We start from the raw sequence: 20,747 nt of genomic DNA, 5'->3' as shown, positions 1-20,747 counted from the left end.
TTAAAAAAAAAAAAAAAAAAAAAACCTCCGAGTACAGCTGACGTGTTGTCTAGCGTTTTCTCTGCGTGAGGGCCATGATGTGTGTTAGATAAGCTTCAGTCCAGCAGGACTTCCAGTGCTGGTGGGTGTGAGCTCAGTGAGTCCACGGTTGGTTGATGAACACAGCACGACCAGGGGCACATAGAAACCTAACCCTGTATTCCCTAGGAACGATGGTTCAGGGTTTGCTGATTGGGTGACTGTCACGGCTTTATAGAAAGAACTACTGTGGGTAACGGGGTGCCTGGCTGGCTCAGTCCGTAGAACATGCGACCCTTGATCTCAGGGTTGTGCATTCAAGCCTGGAGCATAGTTAAACAAGATAAAACAAACAACTACTGCAGATGACAAGAATCAATGGTGTTTATTAGCGCTGACTCTCCGCTCTTGCCGAAGGAGGCAATCTGAGTGTTCCCTGAAAATGTAATGGAGTCTTTTCCCCCATGAGTTAAAGGTGAGCGTCGATGGTATCCATTTGAGAGCAGAGCACCTGGTTCCAGTAGGATGCCAAAGTGAGGCCTGAGCACGAGTGCTCCTGCTCCTCAAACTGAAGCATGATGTGAACATCACGCCTGGCCTCGGAGTCTGTCAGCAACAGTTCCCCTCCCATCTGTGTGTTTATTGTGTCTATACGAGGCTGACACTAGCATTTTAAGGTAATTCTCCTTCCAATCAGTTCTTGTCCCACTTCCCCCTATATCAGCACTTGGATACTTTACTTATTCAGCTGTTTAAGCCAAAAAAACTGGGTGTCATCCTTAATCCCTTTCCTTCCGTCCCCCACATCCTGTCTGTCGGCAAGTCCTGTGATTATACGTCCCCTGGTTTTCTACTGTTGCCTCTCAGCCCCACGCCCTCCCTTCCGTTCTGTTTGATACTGCTGGATTTCCCGGACCCCCTGGCCATTTGTTGATTTCTGCCCACGGGAGGCAGCAGCAAGACAGGAGAAGGCGGGAGAAAGGACACAGCAGCCATGACTCATGTTGCCGTAGCAGTGGGGTGAGGGTGTGTGGCCTTTAGTGGCTCCGTGATGTCCCCTCAGCAACTCAAGGCCTCTGCGGCACCCCTTCTAGCTCCGGCACCTGCCGTCGATACCGCCCCTTGAACCTTTCATTCCTGCAGCACACCTTCCCTTCCCCCTTTTGCTCTGTCAGCCCTCCCAACGTTTTGTGACCAATTTCCCATATTTAACATCTTTTGTTAGAAATAACTAGCATGGGGGTGCCTGGGTGGTGCAGTCAGTTAAGTGTCTGATTCAATTTGGGCTCAGGTCATGATCTCAGGGTCGTGAGATGGGGCTCCGTGCTGGGTATGGAGTCTGTTTGATTCTCTCTCTCCCTTTCCCCGCCCCCCACCCCCAAAAGAAAGAAAGAAAAGAAAAAACTAGCAGGCTTCTGACTTCCTGACTGGAGTTTGGCTGATACAGCCTCCAATGATTTCCTGAATCTGCCTGTCTCTGTTACTACCACCACTACCACCCTTGGCCAAGGCACAATCACCCCTCACCCGGAAACCACAACCTGACCAGTGGAGCTGGACAGGCAGGTAGCCTGTAAGGTCCCAGCAGTAACTGGTGAGAGACCCCCAGGAAAAACAGGTTCCAGAAGATGACTGCCCTCTACTGCCAACCCTGGAGGAGCGAGACGTGATCTTTCACAAAACTGATTTGCTGAAGCTACTATTCACTTAATGCCATCACTGGGCCTGATCCTTATCTCCACCTTATGTTTAGTCTGTCTTTTCTCTTTCATATTATGGAACAGCAGGACAACCGAAAGATAGAGCATTTTATTTGGAAAATCTCTGCCAACTAATTTTAGGAATGAAAGAAAAGAATTGCATCGCTATCTCAAAGAGAACATCTTTTAAGCTTTCCTCCCAGCCTGAGCACCCTGGAACCCCACACGTTCCAATCCTTCTATTTTCTAACTCAAGTCCCCACAGCAGCATAGATACATAATTCCCGTGGCAAGAAAACCTGAGATGAGAAGCCATTCACGGAAGGCACACAGAGAGGCAGAGGGCAGCAGGACGTCGGCGTCCCCGCAACAGGCTGTGGTGCGGCATGGCCGCCGTGTGGCCGCCGTGTGGCTGGTGGCTATCTCTCCTCAGCTGGGGGACAGGAGCCAGCTCAGGCTCAGAACGGGGAGACCTGGGGGTGTCTCAGCTGAGGGTTAATGTCTCTGCATCTCCAGCTTGGGAAGAGGGGTTGGATGGAGGGGTGAATCCTTTCTTGCCTTCAGCTAGAGCTTTAAAATGCTGTGAGGGAAGAGGAGAGGGTACATGGCATTTTTGGTGTGCTGGCTGCTATAGCTGAGCAAAAACTAACCTCTTTACAACTTGTGAAACTCCCGATTTTTTCCCCATTCTACTTTCAGAACAATTCCTTGGTGTTTTCTTTTTAAAAAACAGCTAGGAATCTGCCCCACCTCCTTCCAAGATGAACCCCTTTTTTCCTTCTGCCCTGCTTCCATTCACTGAGCCACATGGTTCTCCCATAAGAATGAGCGTCCCTCGCAGACCCTCCCAGGCCTGGCCACCCCCAAGGCCCACAGCTCTTCTGCTCCGCTTCCTGTGAAAGCCCCACCCCTCCTGCTTGCTGTTCTGTGAATGACAGGAAGGGTCATTCTGTGAAAGACGGTAACTCTTGCAGGAACGTCCTCCCTAGTCTAAGGACAAATCACAGCCAACTGGGAGGAGTGGAGACGCTCCGCACCACAGCAGAAGGCACCCTTTCCGCCAGTCTCACCTGGGAGTTCTTGAATTCCGAGTAGAGGGAGAAGAGCAGGTGCAGGGACTGAATCCGACTCTTGTAGATGGGGATGTCTAGGATGGCTGAAACCAAGAGCTCCCGTGAACAGAACCAAAGGCAACTGGGAATCATGGGGTGTTCCTGGTTAGGACAGCCACGCCTCTCCCAGATGGGATGTGCCGCTCTGACTCGGCGGGGTGTGTGTGTGTATGTCACAAAAGCCCAAATACCACCTTCAGTGCCACCAAACTGCAAAGTGTCTTTAAGCGACAATTATAACTCAAGATGCCATCTTTCTCAGAGCAAAGGAGCAAAGCCCACAATGTATTTGTCCAGAGATGGGGACAAGGAAGGGGTGGAAGGCTTACCACAGATCATGTCAATGTACTCGGCCAGGCTGCAGTCAATCTCGGCCGTGGGCAAGCTCACCTAGGAGGGGCACGGGACAGACCAAAGTCAGGTGGCTAACGTTTCAGAGGGGTCAGCCCCAATCCCTTTCTCTCTGAAGGAAGAGAGCTCCTAGCATGAGGCGTGTCATGGGTGAATCCCCCCAAGTTCACATAGTGAAGTCCTAATGTCTCCTACCTCAGAATATTACTGTATTGGAGACACAGTCTTAAAAGAGATAATTACGCTGAAATGAAGTCATTAGGGTTGACCCTAATCCAGTATGACTGGTGTCCTCGTAAGAAGAGGAAGTCAGGACACAGACACACACAGGAAAGACGGCCAGGGCAAAGGCCCCGCAGGAAATTAACTCTGCCGACAGCTTGACCTCGGATTTGTAGCGTCCAGATGTGTGAGAAGCTAAATGTCTGTTGTTTAAGCCACCCAGTCTGTGCTCCTTTGTCATGGAAGCCCTAGCAAATAACACAAGATGCTTTTTTCCCCTCTTGGATCAGTAAAAAGGAATCGGTCACATTCATTAACCACCATAGTAGCAGATGATCTAAAAGGACAAAAAAATTGTAAGTAAACTACACTGCCATGCTATCTTTCTGTGTGTATTTGTGAAGAAGGAGCTGACCTTAGGCTCTGGCCAAGTATTTATGAGTGCTTGCTGTTACAATGCCTAATGGGCCTGGGAAACGATAGGAACAGAAAAAATGGACATGACATATTAGGTGACAGGCTCTGGATCTAAACAAGTCATACTGTAAGTTTAAAAACCATTGGCTTTGGGGGATCCCTGGGTGGCACAGCGGTTTGGCGCCTGCCTTTGGCCCAGGGCGCGATCCTGAAGACCCGGGATCAAATCCCACGTCGGGCTCCTGGTGCATGGAGCCTGCTTCTCCCTCTGCCTATGTCTCTGCCTCTCTCTCTCTCTCTGACTATCATAAATAAATTAAAAGAAAAAAATTAAAAACCATTGGCTTTGTCAACAATTCTCTTTTTTACCAAAATTAGAGTGTGTGTAGTTCTGCAGCTTCCTCTTTTCACTTAATATGTAATTGATATTTTTTCCATATCAGAGGAAAATAAGGTCAAATAACATTCTTTTGTTTAAATATTTCACCAAATGAACGTACTATAATCTATTCACTTCCCTAATCATTTTTCACCTACAGCTTTAAAATGCTAAGGAAAGAAATTGTTTTCAAATTCTCTGCTTTTACAACAATTCCTCCATTAAATAAACATGTACCAAAAACTTCTGTCTTCATGGAGCTTATATTTTAATAAGGAAAAACAAAAACCAAAATACATAAGGGATAGAGTATGTCAGAAGGTAAGTATTAGAAAAGGCAGAGAAAGAGGGTAAGGAACATGGTGTGGCTGGTGTAGTGATTTTAAATAGGATGACCAACAACCTATTAATTGTGTTTGCTCCGTTTCCTTTTCTTGATATGGAAGAGCTCTTTGCTTGGACAGTAATCTTGTCATATGTAAATACACATTTAAATTTCTTTTTTTTTAGTCCATCACTCTTTTAAGTTTTGTGGGTTTTTTATTTTATTTTTTTATTTATTCATGGAAGACAGAAAGAGAGAGAGAGAGAGAGAGAGAGAGAGAGAGAGAGGCAGAGACACAGGCAGAGAGAGAAGCAGGGTTCTCTCCCATGCAGGGAGCCCGATGTGGGACTTGATCCCAGGATGCTGGGATCATGCCCTAAGCCAAAGGCAGACGCTCAACCACTGAGCCACCCAGGTGTCCCAAGTTTGTTTAATGGTAACAATTGGTACTTAGAACTCTATTTTTGAATCTAAACTATCACATTTTCCCCATTGTGACTTTTAAGTTTCTTAAAAACAAAAGAAATAAAGACACAAAAGAGTACAATTAGATTTAGACAGCACACAAAATAGGCAAGGGTGGTTTATGCTGTTAGAAATCAGGAGTGATTATGTTGGGAGATGGGCACAGTGGGCTTCTAGGATGCTAGTGATGTTCTATGTTTTGACCTGATGTGTTAGTTAGACAAAGGTGTTCAGTTGCTGAAAATTATTATGTATGTCTCTGATTGTGAATTATACTCCAGTTAAAAAGCGAATGATAATAAAAATACAGGAAGAGAGGGGCACGTGGCTGGCTCAGTAGATCACATGACTCTTGATCTTGGGGTTTTAAACGTAAGCCCCATGTTGGGAGTTTAAAATCTTCAAAAAAGAAAAACTTAAGGGGTTCCTGGGAGGCTCAGTCAGTTAAGTGTTAGATTCTTTTTTTTTTTTTAATTTTTATTTATTTATGATAGTCACACACAGAGAGAGAGAGAGGCAGAGACACAGGCAGAAGGAGAAGCAGGCTCCATGCACCAGGAGCCCGACGTGGGATTTGATCCCGGGTCTTCAGGATCGCGCCCTGGGCCAAAGGCAGGCGCCAAACCGCTGCGCCACCCAGGGATCCCAAGTGTTAGATTCTTGATTTCGGTTCAGGTCATGATCTCAGGGTTGTGGGATCGAGCCCCTGCTTCAGGCTCTGTACTCAACGGAGTCTGCTTCTCCCACTCTCCCTCTGTCCCTCCCCTTGCTTGCATGCTCCTATTTCCTCTCTCTTTCTCTCTCAAATAAATAAAAATATTTAAAGGTGATCAATTAAAAAAAACTAAAAAAGACACAGGAAGAGAGCCAACACTGGGCCCTCAAGCAAAGGCCATACTTTTGTAGCTCCTATTCCTCCGCTTACCTTGCCCAAGAGCTCTTCAAACTCTGGAGACCATTCCTGCATCAGCGTGTCAATATCAGGCATAGGCCTGCATGGACAGAGGTAAGTATAAATAAGCACGTGGAGCAAAGACATCAGCAACCCTGGGTCAGGAGATTCTAGTAGGGAGGGTGGTGGTTGGTCAGCCACAGGATTTCAGAACACAACCTGACAGACTTATCCAGGGTCTAGGGTCTGGGGGAATGGCTAAGCAATAATATCAGATAAATCAGTCTTTACATCTGCAGTCTCAGCCAGGAGCTGCCAGGACCCATAGGACCTGAGGTTAATCCAGTATGTCCTCAGCCTGTGGGCCTTCCTTTCAGAAGCAATGGGTCTGCAGGTGGTAAAGGTTAATAGGGGTTACTGTGGGGAAGAGGGTGGTATTTCTTACCTGGTATAGTGCACGGTTGCAGGGGGCTTTGAACGGTGTAACTCTGAGATGCTCTCAATCCATGTGTCAATGGCTTTGGGATTCTTCTCTGCATCTTCTAGGCTCTTTACTTTCATATGTTGCTAGAAAAATAAGGGAAACCCTGGCTGATAGCATTAAAGTAGCTCCCTTATTCTAACAGGATGGCTCAAATGCTGCTATTCTGTATACAGCAGGTAGCTGTTGAATGGGGAAGCCTGACAGCAGGCAATGAAGATGAGAGGAAGGTCTGGTATAATATGGCTGGAGCCATGCAAAGGGGGCAGGTGAAGAGGATAGAACTGACCACAGTGGGATGGTATGTCACACCGCGAGCACAGCTAGAGTAAAGATGGACAATAACAAGTGTTGGTGAGGATGTGGAACAACTAGAACTCTCATTCTTTGCTCGTGGGAGTGTAATATGGTTCATCTACTTTGGAAAACAGTTTGGCAGTTCCTCAAAATGTGAAGCAGTTTGCACAGGGCCCAGCAATCCTACCCCTACATACGTGCTCCTACATAACAATATATGCCGGTGCAAAAACTTGTACATACATACAAGTTTATAGCAGCATATTAATAAAAGTGGAAACACCTGGAGCATGGGTAAACACAATGTGGTATGTCCATACCATGGAATATGGTTCAGCCATAAAAAAAGGAGTGAGGGAAGATTTTACTAAAAAAAAATAAAAAATTGGGGAATTTTTTATTTTCCCAAGCTGGCTCAGCGGTTTAGTGCCTGCCTTTGGCCCAGGGAGTGATCCTGGAGACCTGAGATCGAGTCCCACATCAGGGTCCCGGCACGGAGCCTGCTTCTCCCTCTGCCTGTGTCTCTGCCTGCCTCTCTCTCTCTCTCTCCCTCTGTGTCTTTCATGAATGAATAAATAAATTTTAAAAATCTTTAAAAAATTAAAAAAAGATAAAAAATAAACAAAAAGCAGAATCAGATCTATAAATACACAGAACAGACTGAGTGTCTGCTGGAGGAAAGGGGGGGTGGGAGGATGGGCAAAATGGGTGAATGGGAGTGAAAGATACAGGCGTCCAATGATGGAAAGAGTAAGTCACGGGAATAAAAGGGCATAAGGAATACAGTAAAAAATGGTGTTATAATAGCACTGTGTGGTGACAGATGGGAGCTACACTTGTGAACACAGCATAATGTATAAACTTGTCGAATCACTGTGTTGTACACCTGAAACTACCCTAACATTGTATGTCAACTCTACTCAAACAGAAAATAAAGAAGAAATGAAGTATTTAGCAGAGTTTGGAGGAGTGGGGAATGAGGAGTGACTGCTAGTGGGTATGAAGTTTCTTTCTACAATAATAAAAGTGTTCTTAAATTAGATAGCAGTGATGTTTGCACAGCTCTGTGAATACACTAAAAATCACAGAAATGTAAAATCGGAAAGAACAAATTTCATGGTAAGTATCTCTCAATGAAACTCTTTTAAAAATAGGGCTGGCCTGAAACCATAGCCATTCCTTTTGATAGGCAGGAAATCAACCGCACAGGCAGCAGCACGGCCTCAGCTCCTGGCCCTCTCCAGCTGGGGCCCATAGTAGACTGGTGTCTTACTGTAATGTTGTGCTGCTTGGAATTCTCCGTTAACCAGAGTGAGAGCACCGTAGGGTCCGACTGCTTTGTAGAAGGCTCATCCAATACCAACAGGCCAAGGTTGTCAGGCTTTCCATCAGGACGTGGGACCTGGTTAAGAAGAGAAAGGAACAAAGAGTAAAAAATGGGTAATAATCAAGTATTACCTAAATAGCAATGAGTAGAATTTGAAGAGCAAAGTTAAGAACTCCAGGGAAATGAAGTATATATATCAAGGTACCCAGAGCTAGCCAAGGAAATTCATTGAATTGTTAACAGTATTAGAGGGATCTGAGGAAACACCTAGGAAACACCTAGGAAACACCTAGGAATTTTTAGGATGTTCCAGCTGTACCTTTAAGAATGCGTCAATATCCCCAACAGCAGGGATAAAATCAGGAATGAAAGGTTTTAGCTTGTGGTCCAGGTCAATCAACTGAGGTGTGTACCTAGGAGACATTGCCAAGGGAAGGTAGAGAAAATCAGAGAAATGGACTTTCCTGTTCAGCCTAAAAAAATCTAGGATGGGCCTGTTTTAGACTAGAGGTGGGAAAGGGGTGGGGGTCATGGGAGGAGGGCCTAGCGCTCACCTGCTGATATACTGGAAGAGTTCCTTAATCTCAGCTGAAACTGACAAATGTTCATAATCTGCAGGATCATAGGCCCTGGGGAAAGGAAAATATGGTTCTTGGTGGCCAGAGAAGAGCAGATGTGGCTGAGCCCCGGTTTAGCCCCCTGGTCACTTTGACCAAACCCTGTGACTCTGAACCTGGTTTCTGCCCCGTGCACGTCTGCCTTTCCTGGGTGGTTCGCAAGGCCACTTTAAAATGGATTATAGGGATCCCTGGGTGGCGCAGCGGTTTGGCGCCTGCCTTTGGCCCAGGGTGCGATCCTGGAGACCCGGGATCGAATCCCACGTCGGGCTCCCAGTGCATGGACCCTGCTTCTCCCTCTGCCTATGTCTCTGCCTCTCTCTCTCTCTGTGTGTGACTATCATAAATAAATAAAAATTAAAATAAATAAATAATAAATAAATAAAAATGGATTATAATTAGCTCAGTTATCTCTGACAAAGAATAAAAGAGCTGAGGAAAATTCAAAACGTTTTTTAAGTAATTCAGAATATAGCATAAATTGTTTCCTTTTTTTGAATGAAAGGGATGAGGAAAAAGTACAGCATGAAATTTTAATTTTTTTAATTGAGGTAGAATTGACATAACATGAGATTTTAATTTCTGACATGATAATAATTTGCTCCGAGAAAAATAAGAAACAAAATATCTAACACTTGAGAGATGGTTAGGCATATCTAGTTGAATACTGTGTAGTTATTATTATTTTTAATTTTTAAGTAAGCCCTATCCCCAGTGTGAGGCTTGAACTCATAGCCCAGAGGTTAAGAGTTGTACATGCTACCACTGAGCCAGCTAGGAGCCTCAAATATTGTATAGTTATTAAAAAGCACTTGTATTGATATAGGAAATGTATACAGAAAAAAAATAGTAGAACACATTAATTAAGTAAAATGTAATGAACATTGGCAAAGTACACAAGTGACTTGGAAAGTTATTAATAAAGTCCTTCTGGGGAGAGTAGCTTAAAAATTAAATATATTGGGATCCCTGGGTGGCGCAGCGGTTTAGCGCCTGCCTTTGGCCCAGGGCGCGATCCTGGAGACCTGGGATCAAATCCCACATCGGGCTCCCGGTGCATGGAGCCTGCTTCTCCCTCTGCCTATGTCTCTGCCTCTCTCTCTCTCTCTCTCTGACTATCATAAATAAATAAAACAAAAACAAAAAAAAATTAAATATATTATTAATATGAAGTTTCTATTTCCCCAGATTATAATATATGAAAGCAGGATATGGGGCAGCCTAGGTGGCTCAGCAGTTTGGCGCCACCTTCAGCCCAAGGCGTGATCCTGGAGACCCGGTATCGAGTCCCACATCCGGCTCCCTGCATGGAGCCTGCTTCTCCCTCTGCCTGTGTCTCTGTCAGGCTTTTCTTTTTAAAAAAAAAAGAAAAGAAAGCAGGATATGATCATGATGTAAATTGGGAAGCATGAAGTCAGTCTGGGATGAAACCTTTGTCTCATTTACTTAGTGTCTACCTGCAGGTGGAAGATCCACAGGTAACTTTTTATTTTTATTAAACTACTTAAATAAGTGATACATACAGATATAAAAGGAAAAGTACAAAAATAAATAAATAAATAAATAAATAAATAAAAGGAAAAGTACAAAATGTATAAAGTGAGGAGTTGTGGCTCACTTCCACCCTTGGCCCCTTGCCACCAGGTCCCCCCTCCAAAGTAATCTCTATTATTAGCCTCTAGTGTTTCTTAGCAAGAGTCTCTGTAATACTTGTTTTAAAACACATGGTAGCACAGCATAAACATTCTTTTATATATTTTTAAAATTTTACTCTCTTGGAGATTGTTCTTTACAGTGTATGGAGTGCTGCCTTATACTTTTTTCTTTTTTTAAAGATTTTATTTATTTATTCATGAGAGATAGAGATAGAGAGAGAGAGAAAGCAGAGACACAGGCAGAGGGAGAAGCAGGCTCCACGCAGGGAGCCCAATGTGGGACTCGATCCCAGGTCTCCAGGATCATGCCCTGGGCCGAAGGCAGGCGCTAAACCACTGAGTCACCCAGGGATCTCCTGCCTTATACTTTTTAATGGCCAGATGGAATTCTACTGATTGGCTACACCATCATTACTTTGTTTAACCAGTAATGGTATTTGAAATGGATGGGCCTTAAAAGCCACTTATCTAAACCTCTAGGGGTGAGTCATGACTCAACTAGCACAAGGGCTGGAACAGCATATGGAGATTATTATTCTTTTAAGATTTTCTTTTATTTGAGAGAGACAAAGCACAGTGGTGGTGGTGGTGGTGGGGTGCTTTCTTGATCCCAGGACCCCAGGATCATGACCTGAGCTAAAGGCAGATGCTTACCTGACTGAGCCATTCAGGCACCCCTGGGTAAGGAGATTTTTTTACTGAAGCATCACCCAGGAACATCTGCCTCCATGTGGGGCTCCTGAAGTCCTTATTCTCCACCCCTCCAAAAAGGAGCTGAGCCTAAAGCAGAAATGCTCCTGTGCAGATATGTTTTCCTTGCTAAAAAGAATTGTTTAGGGATGTACATACATTTTATTTTCCGTTTCCCAAAATGAGAGCTCCTTGAAGGCAGGGACCATCTTTTAGATTTACTCAGCAAATCCTCATGAACCCCCAAACCCAAAAATGTTTCAGATGATGCAAATGACATCACAGGACTCAGTGAAGCAGTGCAGCCCAAAAAGGAGGAAAATTCATTGTTGGTTTCTGAGACATCTGAAAATCCTACTAAGTAGGGGAGATCAAGAGATGCTAGAATTTCACTCCCAACTCATCTCTTCCCAGGCCAGTGTATTCCTCCCTGGCTTGGGGGATCCTCAGCTAGGGGGCTTTCCTCACCCTTCCAGAGGGGCCCCATGCTCTTCATCATCATCATCTTCATCAGAATCTGTCTCAGATGAGTCGTCATCATCATCATCATTTTCACTGAAGCCTCGTTGAGGTGTCAGCTGTGAGGTCTTTTTCTTCTCCTGAGATGGGGCAGGGCAGGCAGAGAAGGCACCACATAAAAAGCAGCTTAGTGTACCCATGCCCTGAGCCCTCCTACTGCTCCCACAGACACCCTCCCGCCTGGCACCAATTCACCAGAAAGAGAAGGTGGCGCTCCCCAGAAAGGCTCCCCAGAAAGGACTTTCATTTACTCCTGCCTAGCTACAAACTGGGTCCTCACTTTCTACAACCATATTCTATTTTTCTCCTTGAGGCTTCGGTATAAATTTTATCCAATAATTATCTATTTTGTCTGTTACTTAGGAGACCCTCAAAACTATGCATAAACTTATCTATTCAGCTTCAACTCCAAAAGTTAGGGGCTTTTAAAAAAGCAGAAGGTAACTGTGATGAGTTATTTTGGAAGGAAATGGGGGACCCTGAAGTTGGAAGACAAATTTAGGGAATCTTCATACTCACAAGGATCACAGGAAATCTAGCATTTAATTTGCAAGATGGCCCAGCATAAGTTGCTTCTAACTATCTGAAGAAGGTTCATAATTAACCCTGTGCCTGAATTCCGACCAGCAGTTCCAGACTGTGGGTCTTCTTCCATTCAGTCACACTTCTCTTTGGTAGGAACCTGACCTACTCATACTTCCCTTCCCTTCCTCGAAAGTTAAATGCAATGACATATTATATCTAAAGATAAGAGACTCTCCCGCTCTTGGCATTAAAATCTACCTTTCTGAGCTTCTGGTTCTTTAAGTATCATCCTCTCCTCTCAAGTGTATGAGGTGGAGTCTGGTTTGGGGACTTGCAGGGGCATTGGGATGAGGTCCATGTCCTTGCCTTTGTGGCCTGCAGCCTATGGTATGCCCTCATGACCTGAAGGATACCCAATTGGCACCCTTTAAAAGTAGGTTTTGAGGAGCCCCTGACTGGCTAAGTTGGTAGGGCATGTGACTCTTGATCTCAGGGTTGTGAATCCATTTATTTATTTATTTATTTATTTATTTATTCATTCATTCATTCATTCATTCATTCATTCATTTATTTTTTAGGGTTGTGAATTTAAACCCGTTGTGGGGCACAGAGCTTACTTAAAAATAAATAAACAAACAAACAAACAAACAAATAAGTAACTTAAAAAATAAAAGTAGGTTTTTGAAAGCTTGGTTTCCATATGCCATATGGCTTTTTCTTTTTTAAGATTTTTATTTATGGGATGCCTGGGTGTCAGCAGTTGAGCGTCTGCCTTTGGCTTGGGGCATGATCACAGAGTCCTGGGACTGAGTCTCACATCAGGCTTCGTGCATGGAGCCTGCTTCTCCCTCAGCCTGTGTCTCTGCCTCTCTGTGTGTCTCTCATGAATAAATAAATAAAATATATTTTAAAAATTTTATTTATTTATTTGAGAAAAGAGAGCACAAGCCAGGAGGAGGGGCAGACAGAGAGGAAGAAGCAGACTTTCTGTGGAACAGGGAGCCCAATGTGGGGTTCAGTCCCAGGACCCTGAGATCATGACCAAAGGCAAAGGCAGACACTTAATTTACTGAGTCACCCAGGTGCCCTGCCATATGGCTTATACTGAGGTTAAGAGATGTTTGGTTCTAGTTTTAAAAATTATTTAACGTTTCTCTTACAGTAAAGCAACCATTAGCATATTAAAAAAAATGTGACATTAAATACATCAAAAATGCTTCTGGTCATGTGTTCTTTTAAGCATAACGGATTTATTATACATGGATTAGGATATATTTTAACTAATCCGTAATATGTGTGTGACAAATGACACAAAGTTGCACAATTTATTTAGTGACTATGCTCTATTGGTATACATTGATAAGAATCTCTTATAGTGGTGTGGGTTTTTTGTTTTTTGTTTTTTTTTTTAGAGAAAGGAGGTAAGGGTAGGGAGAGGGGGAGAGAGAATCTTAAGCAGGCTCCACACCCAGTGTGACCCCAATGCAGGCAGGTGGGGGAAGTGTTTAGATTTCACACCCTGCTGACCCAAGTCAAAATCAAGGGTCAGATGCTTAACCAACTGAGCTACTCAAGTGCCCCAAAGTGTTCGTTCTTTCTTTCTTTCTTTCTTTTTTTTTTTTAAGATTTTATTTATTTATTTATTTATTTATTTATTTATTTATTTATTTATGACAGACACACACAGAGAGAGAGAGAGAGAGAGGCAGAGACACAGAGTGAGAAGCAGGCTCCATGCAGGAAGCCTGACGTGGGACTCGATGCCGGGTCTCCAGGATCACGCCCTGGGCTGAAGGCGGCACTAAAGCCCACTGGGGCTGCCCACAGAATGTTCTTTCTTAATTCAAAATCTGCCAAAGCTATCCTTGTTAGGGAAAGGAGCTTTTTAAGAATACTGATGGTCAATTTAAAGATCATTCAAAAATAGATCCTTTCTGCTGATTCTGGTTGCACACTGAATTAGATAAATGAGTCTTGAACATTGGCCACAGCATGATGGAGACTAGAAAAATTTAGGGTGAATGTACAAAATTAGGAGGTCAGTTTAGGAAACTGCTCACTTTTACTTTGGTTCTTCAAAGCTATGCTTTGCAAAATCTCTAATCTAAAGGCAGAGGGGCTTTATATGCCACAGACAAATGCCTAAATAACTACTTTGTGCATAAAATGTTAAAACAGCATACTAGGGACACCTGGATGGCTCAGAAGTTGAGCGTCTGCCTTTGGCTCAGGGTGTGACCCTGGAGTACTGGGATCAAGTCCCACGTTGGGCTCTCTGCATGGAGCCTGCTTCTCTATGTCTCTACCTCTCTGTGTGTGTCTCTCATGAATAAATAAATAAAATCTTAAAAAAAAATAATAAAAAAATAAAACAGCATACTAGTCACAAAATGGGACTACTTTATTTACTTTTTAAAAAAGATTTATTTATTTACAGAATAGGAGAGAGTGCATCAGCATGCACCCTTGAGTGAGGGGAAAGGGCAAAGAAGACAACTCCACTAAGCAGGAGCCAGAAGTAGGGCTCAGTCTCATGACCCTGAGATCGTGACTTGAGCTAAAATCAAGAATCAGACACACAACTGACTGGGCCATCCAGGTACCTCTACTTTATTTTTTTAATACTTTATTTATTATATTTTTCTCTCATAAATAAATAAATAGGGAACCCTGGGTGGCGCAGCGGTTTGGCGCCTGCCTTTGGCCCAGGGCGCGATCCTGGAGACCCGGGATCGAATCCCACGTCAGGCTCCCAGTGCATGGAGCCTGCTTCCCTCTCTGCCTGTGTCTCTGCCTCTCTCTTTCTCTCTCTGTGACTATCATAAATAAATAAAAATTAAAAAAAATGTTTAAAAAAATAAATAAATAAATAAATAAATAAAATTTTTTTTTTTAATGGGGGCGGGGCAGCCCGGGTGGCTCAGCAGTTCAGCGCCGCCTTCAGCCCAGGGCATGATCCTGGAGACCTGGGATCGAGTCCCAGGTCGGGTTCCCTGCGTGGAGCCTGCTCCTCCCTCTGCCTGTGACTCTGCCTCTCTTTCTCTGTGTCTGTCATGAATAAATAAATAAAATCTTAAATAAAATAAAATAAAATAAAATGTGACCTTTTTGGCTTTTTATGCAATTAATCTACATTACTACAGCTTTTTGCATTACTTCAAATATCATTCTTCATATATTTGCAAAGCTCCTGTTCTTAAAGGACAATTCAAATGTAACCATCGGGGCTCCTGGGTGGCTCAGTATGTTAAACCTCTAACTCTTAGGCTCAGGTCATGATCTCAGGGTCGTGAGATGGAGCCCTGTGTGGGGTCCTCTGCTGAGTGGGGAGTCTGCTTCTCTCCTCCTTTTGCAGCCCCCCAAATAAATATATCTTTTTTAAAAAAAAGTAACTGCTGGATTACGTGCTAAGACTGAACACAATGGCTGTTAAGCAGAACACGTGCACAGTTTCAAGGTCCTGCCTAGAGCTGTAGGCATCTCTCCATCTTTCATACAGAAACAGAGTAATTCTCTAGGTTCACAGAACAACAACAAAATGACATCTGGGTCTTAAAACTTCAAAATTAAAGTCTCTTTCATAAAATATTGGAGGTATCCCAAATGTTGACAATGAACAGATGTCTAGACCAAAAATTCCAAACTTGCTTTATCCTAAGAATTACTTGGAGTGCTTGCTAAAAATATAAACACTCAGGCTTTTACCTTCAAGATTCTAATTCAGTAGATTTAGGTGGGAACTACTGGAAATATATATTGTTAAAGATAAGTATCCTACTTGATTCTTACAATCAGTGAAGTCTGCAAAACACTGGCCTGTATTATATGAAATTCCTCACAAAAAGTCAGCTGTAGGAGCACCTGGGTGGCTCAGTGGTTGAGTATCTGCCTTTGGCTCAGGCAGTGATCTGAGAATTCTGGGATTAAGTCCCACATCGGGCTGCCCTAGGGGAGCCTGCTTCTCCCTCTGCCTATCCATGTCTCTGCCTCCCTCCCTCTGTCTCTAATAAATAAAAATAAATAAATAAATAAATAAATAAATAAATAAATAAATAAACCTAAAAAAAAGTCAGTTTAAGAGTAGGCTTTACTCCTGAAGGAATCAAAATCTTTTTTTTTTTTTTTTTTTTTTTTAAGGAATCAAAATCTCTCTCTCTCTCTCTTTTTTTTTTAAGGAATCAAAATCTTAAGACTCTGCTCCTGATTTTCCTACACGAGCTCAAAGGTACCCAACCCAACCCAACCCCTGGAGGTGAGTATTCAAGAAATGTTTACTACTGAATACTGTTACCTCAGACTAACTACCAACAGCTCAAAGGAAGAAACTCCACGAGAAGCTGTGGGTTGTACTACACCTTGTTGTTTTCCTCTTCATACTCATCACTGCTGTTGTCAGCCATAGTCTTGTTAGGAAGATGGGTGGAATGAAGTCCTTGGAAGAAAAATTTTCCCTTTAGATCATTCAGATGGTTTTTAAAGACAAGCATTTCTAGTTTATAATATTTTATGTTCTATTTATGGAACAGGGCCTATAAACATCTAGTTAAAGGAGACTGAATTCTAGTCATGGCTCTGTTGACTCAATTCAGGGTATATTTACCAAGCATTGATGTGCATAAGGCATTAGGTTAGACGTTATACCAGTTGATTATCTGCTGTTTTATAAATCATATAAAGTCTGCCCTTAGTTTACACATTGGTAAAATGAAGTTAGTAATTAGTAAAGTGACAAGAGGGCTGGATTAATAGAAGATTGGGATTGAAGAACAACTCTATGACGTGGACAAAATGACTTAGTCTGAATCTCGGTATTCCCAGGTCTGAAGGAAGACAGTAATATTTATCACTCAGGACTGTTGTAAGGATCAAATGACAAAACTCAAGTGAAAGGAATTGACCCAGCTCCTGGCAAATAATAAATATAAAACTGAATCAGTGTCCAGACAATAAGAGCAATAAAAAAATATTCTGGGGATCCCTGGGTGGCGCAGGGATCCCTGGGTGGCGCAGCAGTTTGGCGCCTGCCTTTGGCCCAGGGCGCGATCCTGGAGACCCGGGATCGAATCCCATATCAGGCTCCCGGTGCATGGAGCCTGCTTCTCCCTCCGCCTGTGTCTCTGCCTCTCTCTCTCTCTCTGTGACTATCATAAATAAATAAAAATTTAAAAAAAAAATGTTTCATTTAAAAAAAAATATTCTGAACAATTAAAGTATAATCAGATATAAGATAGTAACTGGCATGAAAACCATGTTCAATGATTGCTTTTTAAAAAAGATTTATTTATTTATTTGGGGGGGGGGCAGAGACAGAGAGGGAGAGAGTCCTAAGCAGACTCTGCACTGATCGTGGAGCCCAACCTGGGGCTCGACCTCATGACTCCAAGACCACAACTTAAGTCAAAACCAAGAGGCAGATGCTCACCCAACTGTGCCACCCAGGCACCCTGTGTTCAATGATTTCTAAATCAAATCAATGCCAATTAAACACCATTTTTCAACCTACTACATTGCCCAAACTGAAAACAAATAACGCCCATTGCAGGCAAGATTCTATACATGCTCAAATAAAAACCTTGTCTAGGTGTGTGTGTGTGTGTGTGTGTGTGTGTATGTGTATGTGTATGTGTATATACATATATATATATATGAAAGATTGAAAGCAGGAACTCAAATATTCATTCATAGCAGCAGAGTCACAATAGCCAAAGGGTAGAAAACCCAAGTAACCATCAACAGACAAGTGGATAAACAAAATGTGGTTATACAGAGATTCCCTGGGTGGCGCAGCAGTTTAGTGCCTGCCTTTGGCCCAGGGCGCGATCCTGGAGACCCGGGATCTAATCCCACGTCGGGCTCCCGGTGCATGGAGCCTGCTTCTCCCTCTGCCTGTGTCTCTGCCTCTCCCTCTCTCTCTGTGACTATCATACATAAATAAATAAAAATTAAAAAAAAAAGAAAAACCCTTTAAAAAAAAAAAAAGTAGACCCCACGCCTCACCATTATTCCCCATCACATCAAACCCTTTGCCTCCATCAATGCTCTTCCCATATTTGTAATTATATCTGTTTACTCATCTGTCACCAATCTCCCATGGTTACAAGCATTGGGGCAGCAGAGTCAATGTCTCTTTTAATACAGTATACCTAGTGCCAAGCATAAGGCTGACACATGGTAAGCACTAAAAAATGTTTAGTGAGTGGGACACCTGGTGGTTTAGCGGTTGAGTGTCTGCCTTTGGCTCAGGGCGTGATCCCGGGATCTGGGATCGAATCCCACACTGGGCTCCTTGCAGGAGCCTGTTTCTCCCTCTACCTTTGTCTCTGCCTCTCTCTCTGTGTCTCTCATGAATAAATAAATAAAATCTTTAAAAAAATGTTTATTGAGTAAATGACGGTGTTAAGTCCTGTTAAAAGATTCCACTGAGCTCAGCCCGGGTGGTTCAGCAGTTTAGCGCTGCCTTCAGTCCAGGGTGTGATTCTGGAGACCCGGGATCGAGTCCCACCGCAGGCTCCCTGCACGGAACCTGCTTCTCCCCCTGCCTGTGTCTCTAGTGCGCTCTCTCTCTCTCTGTGTGTGTGCATCTCATGAATAAATAAAATATTTTTTTAAAAAAGAAAGATTCCACTGAGATTTTGCTTGGGAATGCAAGTTAAGGGCAGGTTACTGAAGCATCTTCAAAACTGAGTAAACAGGGATGGGGGGGGCGGGGGCTCAGCGGTTGGATGACTGCCTTCTCAGGTCGTGATCCCGGGATCCAGGACCGAGTCCCACATGGGGCTCCCTATAGGGAGCCTGCTTCTCCCTCTGCCAGTGTCTCTGCCTCTCCCTCTCAGTCAGTGTCTCTCATGAATAAATAAACCTTTAAAAAAAACAACTGAGTAAACAGTTCTGGTAAATCCAAACAAACAAACCACGAATCCCTGGCAGATTGTGAGCAGAGCAGTATCATGAAGCAAATGGTGACAGGGACCACTGGTCAGGTTGGAGGAAAATCCTGAATCTGAGGGGCTATGTTTCTCCCCGCTTAACTAATTAGAAAACACAAACAATGGCAAATGTTTGCCAAACAGGACTCTGACAGGCAACATTTCCTTTATAAAATAGGAACTTCTTGGAGACCAGACCATCATGGATCCATCCTGGTCTTTGTTTTGAGAACCCTTTCTCTTCCTTCTTCTTTATTCCTCTCTTACCTTTGTGTCTTGGGGTTGGAGTATGAACACTTGCAACCTCTTCAGAGTCGTTAATCTCTAGACGCTCATCATATGTCTGGTTTTCAACAATCTTGGTCTAAGTGAAAGGAGACACGATCACAGGATATGAGCTGATTCCAAACCAGCGCTGGTTCCTCTTCCTTACCCCAGCCACCAGGTTTTTTTTTTTTTTAAGATTTTTTTATTTATTCATTCATAGAGACACACAGAGAGAGAGAGAGAGAGAGAGACAGAGACAGAGACAGAGACAGAGAGAGACACAGGCAGAGGGAGAAGCAGGCTCCACGCAACAAGCCCGATGTGCGACTCGATTCCAGGTCTCCAGGACCACACCCCGGGCTGCAGGCGGCGCTAAACCGCTGCGCCACCGGGGCTGCCCCCCAGCCACCAGTTTTACATGAAACCTTCACACCACCACCACCACCACCACCCATTCAAATTAGCCAAGCCTTAAGAATCCCTTAAGGCTTCTCGGCTCCAGGTCAAGGGGTTAGCTCACTCTGCTGCAGGGCTTATTTAGGAACTGTGGGCAGTCTGGCTGAGGAAGGAGGGAAAGAACAGTTAACTTAGGCAGCTGCTCCCCCAAGCTGTGGACACCGCGCGGGGGCAGAGCAGTATTCGTCTTAGACGGCAGCTCTCTCCTTAGGGTGGGTCAGTTTTCCCAAGGCTCTTGGGGTATTTCGGGGCAGGGGCGGTGAGGATGAAGAGGCTCTAGAAAATGTTGTGTCTCCGGAGTCACCTTGTTTACCTGAAGAGATGGTAAACTCCAGTCTCTGGGTCTCATCCAATAATCCCAAGAGCATCACCCCCGTCTCCACCCCCCCGCCCCCGTCTTGCAGGTCGGATCCCACGGAAGCTTCCTGGGGAGTGAAGGAAGCAGAGTGGTTGCTAGTGGGTGAAGGGAGAGGGGCAGGAACGGCTGTCAGGGCGATGGGAAGAGCTGGGAGGGCTGGAGGCAAGGGAGTCCCTTAGGTCCCTCTTGGCGGGGAGAAGGGAGTGCTATTTCTGCTAGCGTGAGGGCGAATTACCTGTAGCCCTTCTGAATCCGTCTCCCCTGTATAGAAAGAACCCCAGCCTAGGGCCAGGGTCTCACCCAATATTAGGCCAGGCCACTCGAGGGGCTTCGACGTAGAGCTACCGGCCTTGTTGTCAGTCGCTAGGCAAAAAAAAAAAAAAAAAAAAAAAAAAGGAAGAAAAGATCGCGAGACTTGGTTTCAGTCTCGTGAGACCTTCTCCACACGCGCTTTGCATCTCTTCAGCCGCAATGGGATCCGAGGAGGATCCGGGGGCTTTTGGATGAAGCCTCTCTAGGCAGTCTAGTCCCCCGTTTTTCTATGGTTCCCGTAAATGTGTTTGTGGCGGCACCTAGCGACCGCGGCTGGCGAAGGCGGCTGAGGCGTATCGGTCGGTTTAGCCAGCCTTCCCATCTGGAGGTCCGGGGGTACGTTTCTCCCCCCAGGACAGGGCGATTCTTCCTAAATCAGCCCGATCAGAATTTAGGCCGACTCGAGGGAGTGTGCCCACAGCACTTTGCACGTCCT

At 44.3% G+C, this 20,747-nt stretch overlaps 1 protein-coding gene across 1 annotated transcript; it reads right to left on the bottom strand.

Annotated features, from left to right (window-relative positions):
• Nucleotides 1-1,812: 1,812 nt before the first annotated feature.
• On the bottom strand, nt 1,813-20,371 carry IFT46 (intraflagellar transport 46). The gene is made up of 12 exons (XM_041771754.1): nt 20,235-20,371; nt 19,186-19,282; nt 16,348-16,424; nt 11,417-11,547; nt 8,541-8,615; nt 8,306-8,399; nt 7,933-8,061; nt 6,327-6,448; nt 5,915-5,981; nt 3,160-3,220; nt 2,789-2,874; nt 1,813-2,298 (listed from the first exon to the last, which is right to left on the bottom strand). Exons 3-12 carry the CDS (start codon nt 16,390-16,392, stop codon nt 2,203-2,205), a joined length of 906 nt encoding a protein of 301 aa, XP_041627688.1. The 5' UTR covers nt 16,393-16,424; nt 19,186-19,282; nt 20,235-20,371; the 3' UTR covers nt 1,813-2,202.
• Nucleotides 20,372-20,747: the final 376 nt, after the last annotated feature.

Source organism: Vulpes lagopus, chromosome 10 (genome assembly GCF_018345385.1).
Source record: "Vulpes lagopus strain Blue_001 chromosome 10, ASM1834538v1, whole genome shotgun sequence".
Classification (NCBI taxonomy): domain Eukaryota; kingdom Metazoa; phylum Chordata; class Mammalia; order Carnivora; family Canidae; genus Vulpes; species Vulpes lagopus.
Note: the sequence above shows the minus strand (reverse complement) of the source record. Positions and strands in the feature narration are given on the sequence as shown.

What these genes read in the sequence shown, in the direction of transcription:
- IFT46 (XM_041771754.1), bottom strand. Translation starts at nt 16,392, where the DNA reads ATGGCTGACAACAGCAGTGATGAGTATGAAGAGGAAAACAACAAG. An exon ending in GTACATTGACATGATCTGTG is followed by an intron (nt 2,875 to 3,159) that starts GTAAGCCTTCCA and finishes TCTTGGTTTCAG; the next exon opens with CCATCCTAGACATCCCCATC. An exon ending in CGGAATTCAAGAACTCCCAG is followed by an intron (nt 2,299 to 2,788) that starts GTGAGACTGGCG and finishes CTTCCCTCACAG; the next exon opens with CATTTTAAAGCTCTAGCTGA.